Raw genomic sequence first — 12,182 nt, 5'->3', positions numbered from 1 at the left:
TGAAATCATGCCAGTAAAACCAGATTGAGCAACATTTATCTTCCCTGTGTTTCAGGGATGCATTCCTTTGATCTCATTAACCCTGGAAATGTATAAACCCACTGTAAGGGAATCCTCTTTTCAGTGGGATACAAGATCTCACCATGTTTTTAAGGTGGATGAGCAGTGATTTTATTTATATATTGGGATTTAGAAAGAAAAGCTGAAGGGTCACCCTCCCAGATCTACTCCGGTTGGATGTTTGGCAAAAAAAGGCGTAATAACAAACAATCCCAGAATATATGTAATAGAGTTCCCTCGGCATGACTGCATTGCTTTTTTTTTTATATCTTAATCGTAAGGCATCATGCACACATTTTTGCATTAGCGTTTTTTAGAGTTTTTGTTTCCCAATGAATCAAAAACATTACAAAATGTTTGACAATGGAGCGTTTTTACAGCTGAAAAATGCATCTCAGAAACCACTAGTTTTTTTTTTTTTTGTTTTTTTGTTTTTTAACAGCTCAAAAATGCCACTGCCCAAAACGGTTGATAACAGCCTAGGTGTGCATGGACACATATGATAACATGATGGGGAGTTTATTGACTGTAGAAAAAAAAAAAATGTCTGCCAAAAACATCCAGTGTGCATTTGGCCTAAGGGCTCATGAACACAGGACGTTTTTCCAGCTGCTGTTAGGGGCGTCTTTTTTTTTTTTTTTTTAACTGCCTCTAAACGACCCTCCACACACACACACACACGACAACCTGTGCGTCCAGCAGTAAAAACAAAAAAAACGCTGTAACAAGCTGTAAACCACATTTGGCATTTTTAGGCGCTTGTACATTACAGAGGGTGTTTTAATGAAAAAACGACCAAAAACGATAAAAAAGAAACACAGGAAATCACACAACACGTGTAAAAATGAGGCTAAAGGCAAGAAAATGGGTGTTTTTGCGCTGCTGTGGAGCTGCCATTTTCAAAACTTCCTATGTGCATGAGACCTTAATTTCATGAGAGCTTTTTTAGTCAAACTGCAGTATTTATTTTTATTTATTTTTAAACAAAATACATACATACATTTTAATTCGGACACAAGAAATTAAATACCAAAAAAATTATCTTTGATGCCCAAGGTTTTAAACTATTGCTGGTTTTGTTTATGTATTTACTATATGCAAACAAAGCTTTTACATTTAATAAATGACACAGGATATTTACAGACATACCGTAAGTTTTTGTTTTTTTATTATGAAAAACACTAAACATTGGTTAATTCATTTTCTCTACGACATGTTGGTTTTAATTTGGAGAGCTGCTTAGCTCTGCCACATCAAGCAGGTTGCTCATGTGCAAATTGAAAGCGATATCTTCATCTTTATACCTTCTTATGCTTGTGTGCAAGCTGTTCATGAGATCTCTTAGAGATGAGTGAGAATGTACATCACTCAGTGGTTGGGAATTGGAATGCAGGGTCCTGTCTGTTGAAGGCTTATGCTGAGAACGAACTACTATAGCATTTTCTAGAGCCCCTTGTAAAGATGTGTTGGGAAGATACAGAGGAAGGTTAAGGGATATATCTAGAGGTTCTTCTTCAAGCAGGTGTTGTAGCTTTTCATTGAATCTGAAAACAGATAGCACAATGTTAAAAGCTTATCGATTACCATGATCATTTCCTAGACAGCAAAATCTGCACAGTACTGTGTGAAGAATGCTTTCAAAAATTGATATTTTAAATCATTTATTTTTAGCAGTTTACAGGATGCAAAAATAAGCGAACAGAAGAAAAACCGAAATCGATATTTGGTGTGAGCACCCTTTGGCTTCAAACCAGCATCAATTCTTAAGGTCCATACACACGATCGGACTTTTTGACAACAAACATGCAAAATTAGCTGTTTTGGAGCAACATCCAACCGTGTGTATGCTCTATCAAACAAACTTTTTCCGTTTTCATCTGACTTTTGTTGGTTGTGCTAATGGACAAACTTTTTGACAACATAAGACAGATGGAGCAAAGTCCGATTGTGTGTACGCTCGGAACCAATGCAAAAGATCAGACAATACAGAAGTTGACCAAAGGTGGCGCTGGAGTAATTGAACGTCCTCTTTTGAAGTGTCGTCAGTATGTTGAAACGTCACTACGTTCATGTTTGTTGCTTAAAAAGTCAGATCGTGTGTATGCAATACAAACTTGTGGACTATGTGTACAAAAGTCCACAGGAAAGTTTGTACAAAGTCCGATCGTGTGTATGAGGCTTTACACTGACGCACTTTGTACACAAAATCAGGGATTTTGTAGGATTACAGTCAGGTGTATAATTAACCAATTATACCAAGCCGTTGCTACTGATCGTCAATGGCTGCTCAGAAAAATGTATAGTAAAAGCTACATGAATTAGAAAAAAATAAAAGACAAAAGGGGTGGGGCAAGTAGGCTTCTTTGGTACCGTCACAAGATATTACGACAGCTTTGCTAAAAACGTTTTTTAACATTGTGATTAAAAAATATATACTATTCTAATGTCCATACGACTCTTGGAGTTATGCTTAGGTTTGAATAACCTCATATTAGAGGTGTATTGACCATTTCAGAGGGACTTATGTAAATTTTAATGTATATAAGTTTTAATCCCAATGGTAAATAAACTATTTTTAAACAAAGCTGTTATAATGTCTAGTGACAGTAGCAAAAAACCCTACTTGCCCCCACTTCATTTGTCTTTTTTATTCTAATTTCATATGTAGGTTGAAAACAGTCATTAACTGAAACAGAAACAGCTGTGTAGGAGGATTTAAAGAGGGTGGGGAACAGTCAAACTCTGCTGCTACAGTGAGGTTGTGGAAGACAGTTTCATATCATAGGTCATACAAAATGACAAGACTGAGCAAAGCAACAAGCAAGGTCTCTCCCAGCCAAATATTTCAAGATGTGCTGTTTAAACGGTTTTGAAGCAGCACAAAGAAACAAGCAATGTTGAGGACTGTAGACACAGTGGTCAGCCAAGGAAATGTAATCAAGTAGATGAAACATGATGATTACTTACATTCCAAATCGTAAGCTATCCCAATATGATGGTTAACCACTTGGCGCCCATACTACGTCTATTGACGTCATGGGCTTTTGGTGGTTATATCTGAATGATGCCTGAGGCCAAAGACATCATTCAGATATTGCAGTTTTCAGCCGGCGATTCCCTGCACCATAAGAACGATCATAGCGGCTGTTCCGCCGCTTGATCGTTCTTACGGGCGGCGGGAGGGGACACCCCCCCCTCCCGCCGCCCTCCGGTGCTTGTACCGACTCACCGCTTCCATCGGTGAGTCGGTCACAGGATCCGCCGGCCCCAGCAAGTTACCATAGAGATTTCCGGTGGACCAGATCGTCCCCGGAGTCTCCATGATCGTTCGGAGGCCGGGCGTGATGTTATGACATTACGCCCGGCCTCTGTATTCAAATTAACGGCGCCGATCTGGCTAGGAAACCAGGATCGTTTTTTATTTTTTTTTATTTTATTCTTCCCAGCCTAGAGGTGAGATATGGGTTCTTATTGACCCCATATCTCACTGTAAATATGTCCGATCATGCCATATTCCTATTACAAGGGATGTTTACATTCCTTGTAATAGGAATAATAAAAAAAAAATTGATGACTTTTAAGTGTCAAACTAAAAAAATAAAAATAAAACTAACAATAAAAAAAAAAAAAAAAGTAAAGCGCCCCTGTCCCCATGAGCTCGTACACAGAAGCGAGCGCATACGCAAGTCCCGCCCACATATGAAAACTGTGTTCAAACCACACATGTGAGGTATCGCCGCGAACGTTAGAGCGAGAGCAATAATTCTAGCTCTAGAACTCCTCTGTAACCCAAAACATGTAACCAGTAAAAAAATTTAAAGCGTCGCCTATGGGGATTTTTAAATACCAAAGTTTGGCGCTATTCCACGAGTGCGTGCAATTTGGAAGCGTGACATGTTGGGTATCAATTTACTCGGCGTATCCTCCCCTTTCACATTATGCAAAAAAATTGGGCTAACTTTACAGTTTTTTTTTTTTAAGCATGAAACTGTTTTTTTTCCTGAAAAAAACATGTTCGAAAAATTGCTGCGCAAATACCGTGTGAGATAAAAAGTTGCAACGAGCGCCATTGTATTCTCTAGGGTCTTTGCTAAAAAAACATATATAATGTTTGGGGGTTCTATGTAATTTTCTAGCAAAAAAATTAGGAATTTTACATGTAGGAGAGAAATGTCAGAATTAGCCTGGGCGCGAAGTGGCTAAAAGTGACAGTTCTAAGTGAGGATTGAGTCCCTGCCAGGTATACAAATAAGAAGTCAGTGAACAGTTGACATTCACATATGCCCTCACCAGAACTTTATGCAATACCAGCATTATCAACAAGTGTATTCCACCAGGTGTGATGAAACCAAATCAACACTTGTGAGCCTCCACCAGCATGCACAAATAGATGAAAATGTGCCTTAAAAGGAGTTGTAAAGGTAAATGTTTTTTCACCTTAATGCATTCCATGCATTAAGGTGAAAAAACATCTCACAGTGCCGGCGCCCCCAGCCCCCCGTTTTACTAACCTCACCCCTCGAAAGTCCCGCGCTCACCCCCACCGTCCTCTTCACCACTCAGCCCGATCTCTGATTGGCTGGAGTGGATGGATTGAAGGCAGCGTAGCCATTGGCTCGCGCTGCTGTCAATCACATCCAATGACGCGGCGTGCCTGGGGGCGGGGCCGTGTGATACAGCGAGCGGCTATAGCCGCCGGCTGCATCATGGGAGCGAGCATTAACATGAGAAGTACCTGCGGGAAGAAGCAGAGACAGCCGCCAAGGGACCCCAGAAGATCAGGTTCGGGGCCACTCTGTGCAAAATGAGCTGCACAGTGGAGGTAAGTATAACATGTTTGTTATTTTAAAAAAAATAATAAATGACTTTACAATCCCTTTAGTAATCTCCTTTAGGCTGGATTCACACCTATGCATTTTTAGTGCTTTTTGCATTTTGCACTACAGTCCATTTAACATGGTTTCCTATGAAACACGTTCTGTAGTGCAAATCTGAAAAATGCAAAAAGCACGAAAAATGCATAGATGTGAATCAGGTCTTAGAATAGGGTCCCTCCCGAATTACAGCCAAAAAGTCATATCTCTGACATGGAACAACCATACACAAACATAAAAATTGGGGCACAGAAAACAAAACAAAAAAAAAAAAACACCTCACACTCTCACACTCTCACACACACACACGACAGCAGGTGCACTGGACTGATGAGTCAAAATTTGAAATATTTGGCTTTATCAGGAGGCAGTTTTGTTCACCGAAGGGCTGCAGTGCGGTACAATAATGTGTGTCTGCAGTCAATAATGAAGCGTGATGGAGGTTCCCTGTGTCAGGGCTGGGCTTAGCCCTTCCTTCTCTGGGCTGGCTGCTCAGCTGTCAGCTAATTGCCAGCTCTCTTCTCTCTCCACATTTCCCAGCTGTTCCTGATGATGCTCGTCTGACCTGCCTACTTAAAGCCATCCAGCTCACTTCCCCTCTGCCTTCGCCTTGGTCACATCACAAGAAACCATCTCCTGCGGTTTGTTTAAAGACTGGCTTGCTGACATCCCTTCTGGCTCCTTATCCTGCTTGCTGTTGCTCTACTTGGATCCCTGACTTCTGACCTGGCTGACTACTATGGTTACTGGACTCTGGCTAGGCTTGACTACGCTTTTTCTATTTACCTTTTTATTTTTATTAACAAACAAGTGTGATTTAATTGTACTTCTGTCTCAGTCTGATTCATGGTTTCTGACACCCTGCAAGTTTGCGACTGCATTTCTGCAAAAGGAGTTGGAGATTGGGTCAGGATCAATGGTGTGCTCAATTCTGAGAAGTACAGGCAGATACTTATCCATCATGCCATACATCAGGAAGCCATGTGCTTGGCCCCAAATTTATTCTGCAGCAGAATGACCTCAAACACACAGCTAATATCGTGCTGAGTAGTGTGCAAATAGGTCTGGTTTTATATAATTTTCAGCACGCTGGTTTGAGACACAGCCAATATCATTAAGAACTATATTCAGCATAATAAAGAACAAGGAGTCCTGGAAGTGATGGTTTGGCCCCCATAGAGCCCTGCCCTCAAAATAGAGTCTGTCTGGGATTACATGAAAAGACAGAAAGATCGGAGATAGCCTACATCCACAGAAGATCTGTGGTTCGTTCCACAAGACGTTTGGAACAACTTACCTGCCGAGTTCCCTCAAAAACTGTGTGCAAGTGTACCTAGAACAATTGATGCTCTTTTGAAGGGAAAGGTGGGGGTCACACCAAATATTGATTTAATTTGGATTTCTCTTTTGTTCATTTACTTTCCATTTTGTTAACGGTTATGAACACTTACATTTGTGAAAGCATTCTTAATGGACAGCATTTTTTCACACCTTGCTAAAACTTTTGCACAGTAGTGTACAGAAGGAAATACCAAATAGAATAGTTTTGTGGTTTGGTTTATTTTCTTTATTATGGCCAGAACTGAAAAGTACCACTAAAAGTTTTATTTATATATTTTAGGTATAAAGTATATTTAATATGACTATTTCGTATTTTCATATCTGGCTAGTAAGTGAAGCTCTTGGCTCCCTTTCACCCCAAAAATTTTTTAAAAATAAATTTTTTTTTTTCCCAGAAACAATGAAACCTTCACAACTTCGCACTCTCTGCAATTGCTATGGTCCCTAGCATTGCATGAGCAGCCATATCATTGTCCTTTGTTTGCACTTTTGTTTTCATCTGTGAAGGATGTGCAGTAAAAGAAAAAGCGCATAAATTACATGTCTACTTTAATAAAACATTTTGCCTTAAAGCGGGATTCCACCCTAAAGTGGAAGCTCCACTGATCGGATCCCTCCCCCCCTCCGGTGTCACAATTGACACCTTTCAGGGGGGAGGGGGGTGGAGATACCTGTCAAAGAAAGGTATTTACACCCACTTCCGGGCATAGACACCCGTGGGAGTCTACGCCATTTCCTGCCCTGCCGCACTGTCTGCTGGGACACACACGGGTCCCAGTGACAGCGCGAAGATTTCCTATTGCGCGGCGCAACTCACGCATGCGCAGTAGGGAACCGGGAAGTGAAGCCGATTCGCTTCACTTCCTGATTCCCTCACCTAGAATGGTGGCGGCATCGCTGGAACCCGGGACAGGTGAGTGTCCATTTATTAAAAGTCAGCAGCTGTAGTATTTATAGCTGCTGGCTTTTAATATTTTTTTTTTTGGTGGAATCCCTCTTTAAGCCGGCCATACATGGAATTGAAATGAGTTCACTGGGGATTGGCCAAATTTAGACTCAAGTTGTGTTTTATCCCCACGATCAGTGCTGCCGACTATAAGCAGCAACCTTGACCACTGTATTTTGCTAACAGGGAAGGCTCTCCACTGGCAAAATACAATAGTTTAGCGGGAAAGATTTCCCCACCCATATTGAATGTGTGGATGGGGAAATTGGCTTTTTTTTTTTTTTGTTTGTTTAACCTCCCTGGCGGTATGATTATTTCGGATTTTAGGTGTTAAAAGCGGTACAATTATTTTGCATGAAAAATTGGCGTTTTATATTGTAGTCCTGTAATTCTTAGGAATAACTCACTTAAATCTGTCCAAACCAGAGTCTAGCAGACATCCCCGGTATGATAAAGTTTGAAAAATGAAATCATAAATTATAATATAATAAATAACTATAAATTATACCAATTAATAATATAACAATAATAAAAATTATTCAATAATGTAATAAAATCTAAAACAGAAATTTGCTCAGTTGCAGAATTGCCACTGTCATTACTTTTCAATATTTGATCACAGATCTCCCCACAAATCGATATCCCTCAATTCTGCGAGTGATTCTAATTTATTATCGCTGTTTTCTAGCTGGTCTAAAATCAATTTTGATGTAAAGGGACAGTTTTGGTTGCTATGGACAATCTCCAGTTTTCAGGCATAAAGAATAGTTTTTATAATATAAAACTGCATGCAGGACACTGGGCAGACCACTAGGGAAAAAGGGGATGTGAAATTATTACATACAGCAATCTGTAAGATTACATTATACTGTATGTAATATGTGTGTTTCACTTTTTGAATTTGGCGCCGATCTCCGTCCCCGTGCCTCACAATGCTCGCAGGGAAAGGAGATCGGCTCTGTGATGAATCGAGCGGAAGTCGAGCCGCTCGTACAGCGCGGGGACATCGCTGGATCCAAGGGAGAAGGTAAGTAAACCTCCTCCTGCATACAGCAATGCGGTCCCGAGTCTGGCTCGGGGTTACCACTTTTGGTACAAAACTTCCACCCCGAGCCAGACTCGGGAACACCACCAGGGGGGTTAATCTGTTTGAACAAAAAAACAAACAAAAATATTATATGGCTGGCCTCAGACATCTTTTAAAACATAACTTTGTTCCCAACAGGTATGGGACTATATTATTAGCTAGTATGGGACTATATTATTAGTACAGGGCAGGCATTGTGCTCTACAGGAAGAAAGGAGATACGATGTCCTGATCTGATAAAAAGGGACCTCTATTTTAGGGCTGTGGAAATTAAAGATTAATTCCTCGATTGATAGATACATTTTTTTGATCGGTCAAAATTCTTTTGATCGGTACTCACCTCTCCGCTGGCTTCCAGGTCTTCAGGGAGTTCCGTCAGAGATCCAGTGATGTCAGTGGACTCCTCCCGCCTTCCCCAAGTGCCTCCGTCTGCTAACGAAGAGAAGGGGGAGGAGTCCGGTGATGTTGAAGTTCTCATTGAACGTAACGCGTATGGGGGTGGGGGGAGCTACGCATGACATCACCCACTGCTGCCCTACGGAACCAACATGATTGTCGGCTTTACATGCTGTGTTTTTATCATCTTTATGTGAGTAGTTTGTGTTTGAACACAAATTTAATATTATACTTAAGCGGTGAGCACTTAGATCTTTTCTTTCTACCCATAACCTGGCGTCCTTGCTGAGATCTAAGGAGACGCGAGAGAAGTTTATCGTCCGTGTTAACCCTTTTGATACCCGCTTGCATGACCACCTGTTTGCACAGGGGTCCATGCCAAAGGTGAGTGATAAGTTAGACCAGAGGTGGAGGGATTGTCACAGTACTGTGGGAAAAAAAAATTACTTACATCAGTGCTACAGTTTGAATTTAAAACGTATTTGTGTGAACTGTGACGTTAAGTCATGGATTGTGGAAACTAACTAGTGTCGGGTGATTGTATATACCACATTTACCACTGACTAATGCAGAGCTGCAATGCAAGGAGATCAGCTAAAAGTAGTTGGATCTGTATGTGCGTTATAATTAATCAAAATTAGTCGATTAAAATTTTCGTGTTCGATTAATTGTTTTTTTTTTTTTTTTTAATCAGTAACAGCCCTACTCTATTTACTACAAGCCATAGTGTTTCATACCTGCACAGCCAATGCAGTTGAAAGCTGGTTCTCTGTTGGATACAAGCAAAAACAAAAACAGTTACAATATAACAAAACCTTACTTTTCAGATTCCTGTTTCTCTGCCAACAAGGCATGGTTCAGTTGTGACTGAAGAGACTTCAGATGGTCTAAATCCTTCTGTGCATTTTCCATATGTGCCACAATGGAAGACTCCAAAGGCTGAGATGGCACGAACACTGTCCTTTTTTTGCTTGAAGAACTGCAGACAGCAAAATACAACAGCTTAGTGTAACAAAAATTGGATTTTTGGTTTACATGCAAATCCTTTTCTTGGAGATTATGATATGGTTATGCTGCCAATTTCAAGTGATTTAACAGTGGGGAAAAAAAGGGGGGACAGGACAGGGACAGTAATCCCCTTCCAGACAATACCCATCCAGCAAGGCACACTCTGCGTTTCTGTCGCAAGCAAAGAATATTGGAAGAGAGTGGAATCCCGGTGTCCTGTGATGTAAATCTCGATTTGCAAAAAAAAGTTGGGAAGCTACTTATAGAAACAGAATGCAATAATATGTAAATCTAATAAACCCATAGTTTATTCCCAAAAGGAAATAGAAAACATATTAAAGATTTAAACTGAGAAAATTTACCATTTTAAGAAAAAAAAAAGTAATTTTGAAATGAATGGCAGCAACAGGTCTCAAAAGTTGCTGAAAAAGTCTGTGGTACTAACAAGGAAGAGCTGCAAGATTATTCTGCAACTAACTAGGTTAATTGGCAACAGGTCAGTAACATGACAGGGTAAAAAAGGGCAAAATAAAGCAAGGGGTGCTCAACCCATGGACTGCAGAGCACTCTGATCTGGCCAGTGACCTCAAACCAGGGAAACACATGCCTGGGGTTGGCAACCCAATGATTGTGATCTGGGCTTGTTGGCCCACCATCCCAGAACATCAGAGTGCAGTGAGCTAGCAGCGGAGCGATACCAAGTGCACTCCACCTCTAATCCTTTCTGGACTAGAGAGTGACGCCAGCTGCAGAAATAGAAATCAGATTGTTGAATGTAAGTAAGATCTGTCTTCTACTGTCTGAAGTTAGGACAGAAGGAAGGCAACAAAATATCCTGATTGAGATGGTACAAAAAAACGCCTTGGGCAAAAAGGACAAAAAAAAAAAAAAAAAAAGGGGGAGGTCATAAGACCACTATTTCTTCATTTTTGGAGATACAGTCAAGAGCCACAAACTTCTGTGAACTGAAGTAATATTAACCAATAATACAACCTTTCTCATTAGGAACTATAAGAGACTATAAGAAAATCTCAGATGGGCTTTAAAAGAGACTTTTGTAACACAAAGTACCAAATTGAGGTTCAACTGAGCCAACAGAGTGCAGACTAGTGGACCAACATGTGCGACATCTTGTATAAAAGGCACACTAAAGAATTGTAGGTACTGAGTTTTTGGAAGAGAACCACCAAACGAGAACTCTGACCCTTGATGGTACTCCGGATCAAAAACTTGTCTACTCATATTTGCAGAAAAGCTACAATGTGTCCCAAGGGTGAACTTGGGCCTCACATCACTCAAAAAAGGACTTCCAAGTCCAATGGTAAATCTTCTGCAAACTCACCTGTCTAGTCCTCAGAAGCATAGGCATAATAAAAGAGAAAAAAAAAAAAAAAAAACGAACATCAGACATACCTCTGCCTTTAGTTGTTAAAGCCAGCAACCAAAGAGCAGGATGGAAGACTGAACCTTTGCAAGTACCATGTTTTCCTGTGGTACGGTTTTTAGTGGTACGGTTTTGCTCATCTCTGCTGTTACTGCTGTGTGTTCTCAGAACACCGATGCTGGGGGTTATTGCTTGCCACAACACTCACGGAAGAATGTCATTTGCAGGTTCTGACATTTCTGGGGGTTGTCACTGCTGGTCCGGACACTTACTAGTGGTTACACACTTCTAAACCAACATGTTTTAAATGCGATTAAAAGGTGCACTAGTCATACATTAGCATTTTTTCTTTTTGGGGAACCATAGCTTTTTGTTATTCAAATATTCAAGAGAAGCCTTTTTTTGTTTTATTATTGCTACTCCTCTTTATAGCTTAACACATTAGGACACTGTTCTTTATCATTAGCATCCTGGGATGTATACTCCATATGATTATTGTAATCATGACAGATACTTTGCTAATGCACACTATATAGTTACCAAGGGCACTTTTGTTATGTTCTATTGTCTTTCTATCCAACATGATTTGAATGGTTTACAAATCTGTAAGGCTGTTTGCCTCTGTATGACATATTGGGGTTTATTTACTAAAGCTGGAGTGCAAAAATCAGGCTCACTTCTGCCCAGAAACCAATCAGCTTCCATGTTTTATTGCCAAATCTTAACTGAACAAGCTGAGGTTAGAAGCGGATTGGTTGCTATGCAGAAGTGAGCCTGATTTTGCACTCTCGAGCTTTAGTAAATAAACCCCATTATTTCTATGTACATTCTGATTTATTTTCTTAAATAATAAAAAAATGACTTGAAGATGGGCGATGCCTAAAACACATCATAACGACAGCCTGAGAGATTGTGCCACAGAACGTTGTTACGATCACCTGGTGTCTCACACAACGAATCCGCAGGATTGTCCTGGGATCAATTGGCGAGCCCACGTTCTTGCTCTACAGTTTTATGTCCTCTTTTGCTGCCAAATACATCCCTTGATTTTATGCATCTTTGATTGCAAAACACTTCCCTGGCTTT

The 12,182-nt window shown here is 40.4% G+C and overlaps 1 protein-coding gene across 1 annotated transcript in view; it reads right to left on the bottom strand.

Annotated features, from left to right (window-relative positions):
* Positions 1 to 1,211: 1,211 nt before the first annotated feature.
* The window catches only part of MCM3AP (minichromosome maintenance complex component 3 associated protein), a 90,130-nt gene continuing 79,159 nt past the window's right edge, over positions 1,212 to 12,182 (bottom strand). The window contains 2 exon segments of the mRNA XM_077448161.1: positions 1,212 to 1,604; positions 9,525 to 9,683. Of these exon segments, the coding sequence (XP_077304287.1) occupies positions 1,283 to 1,604; positions 9,525 to 9,683 (481 nt within the window). The 3' untranslated portion in view covers positions 1,212 to 1,282.

The sequence above is a fragment of the Lithobates pipiens genome, unplaced genomic scaffold (genome assembly GCF_037356315.1).
Source record: "Lithobates pipiens isolate NorthernLeopardFrog02 unplaced genomic scaffold, aLitPip1_a1.2 Scaffold_22, whole genome shotgun sequence".
Taxonomy (NCBI): domain Eukaryota; kingdom Metazoa; phylum Chordata; class Amphibia; order Anura; family Ranidae; genus Lithobates; species Lithobates pipiens.
Note: the sequence above shows the minus strand (reverse complement) of the source record. Positions and strands in the feature narration are given on the sequence as shown.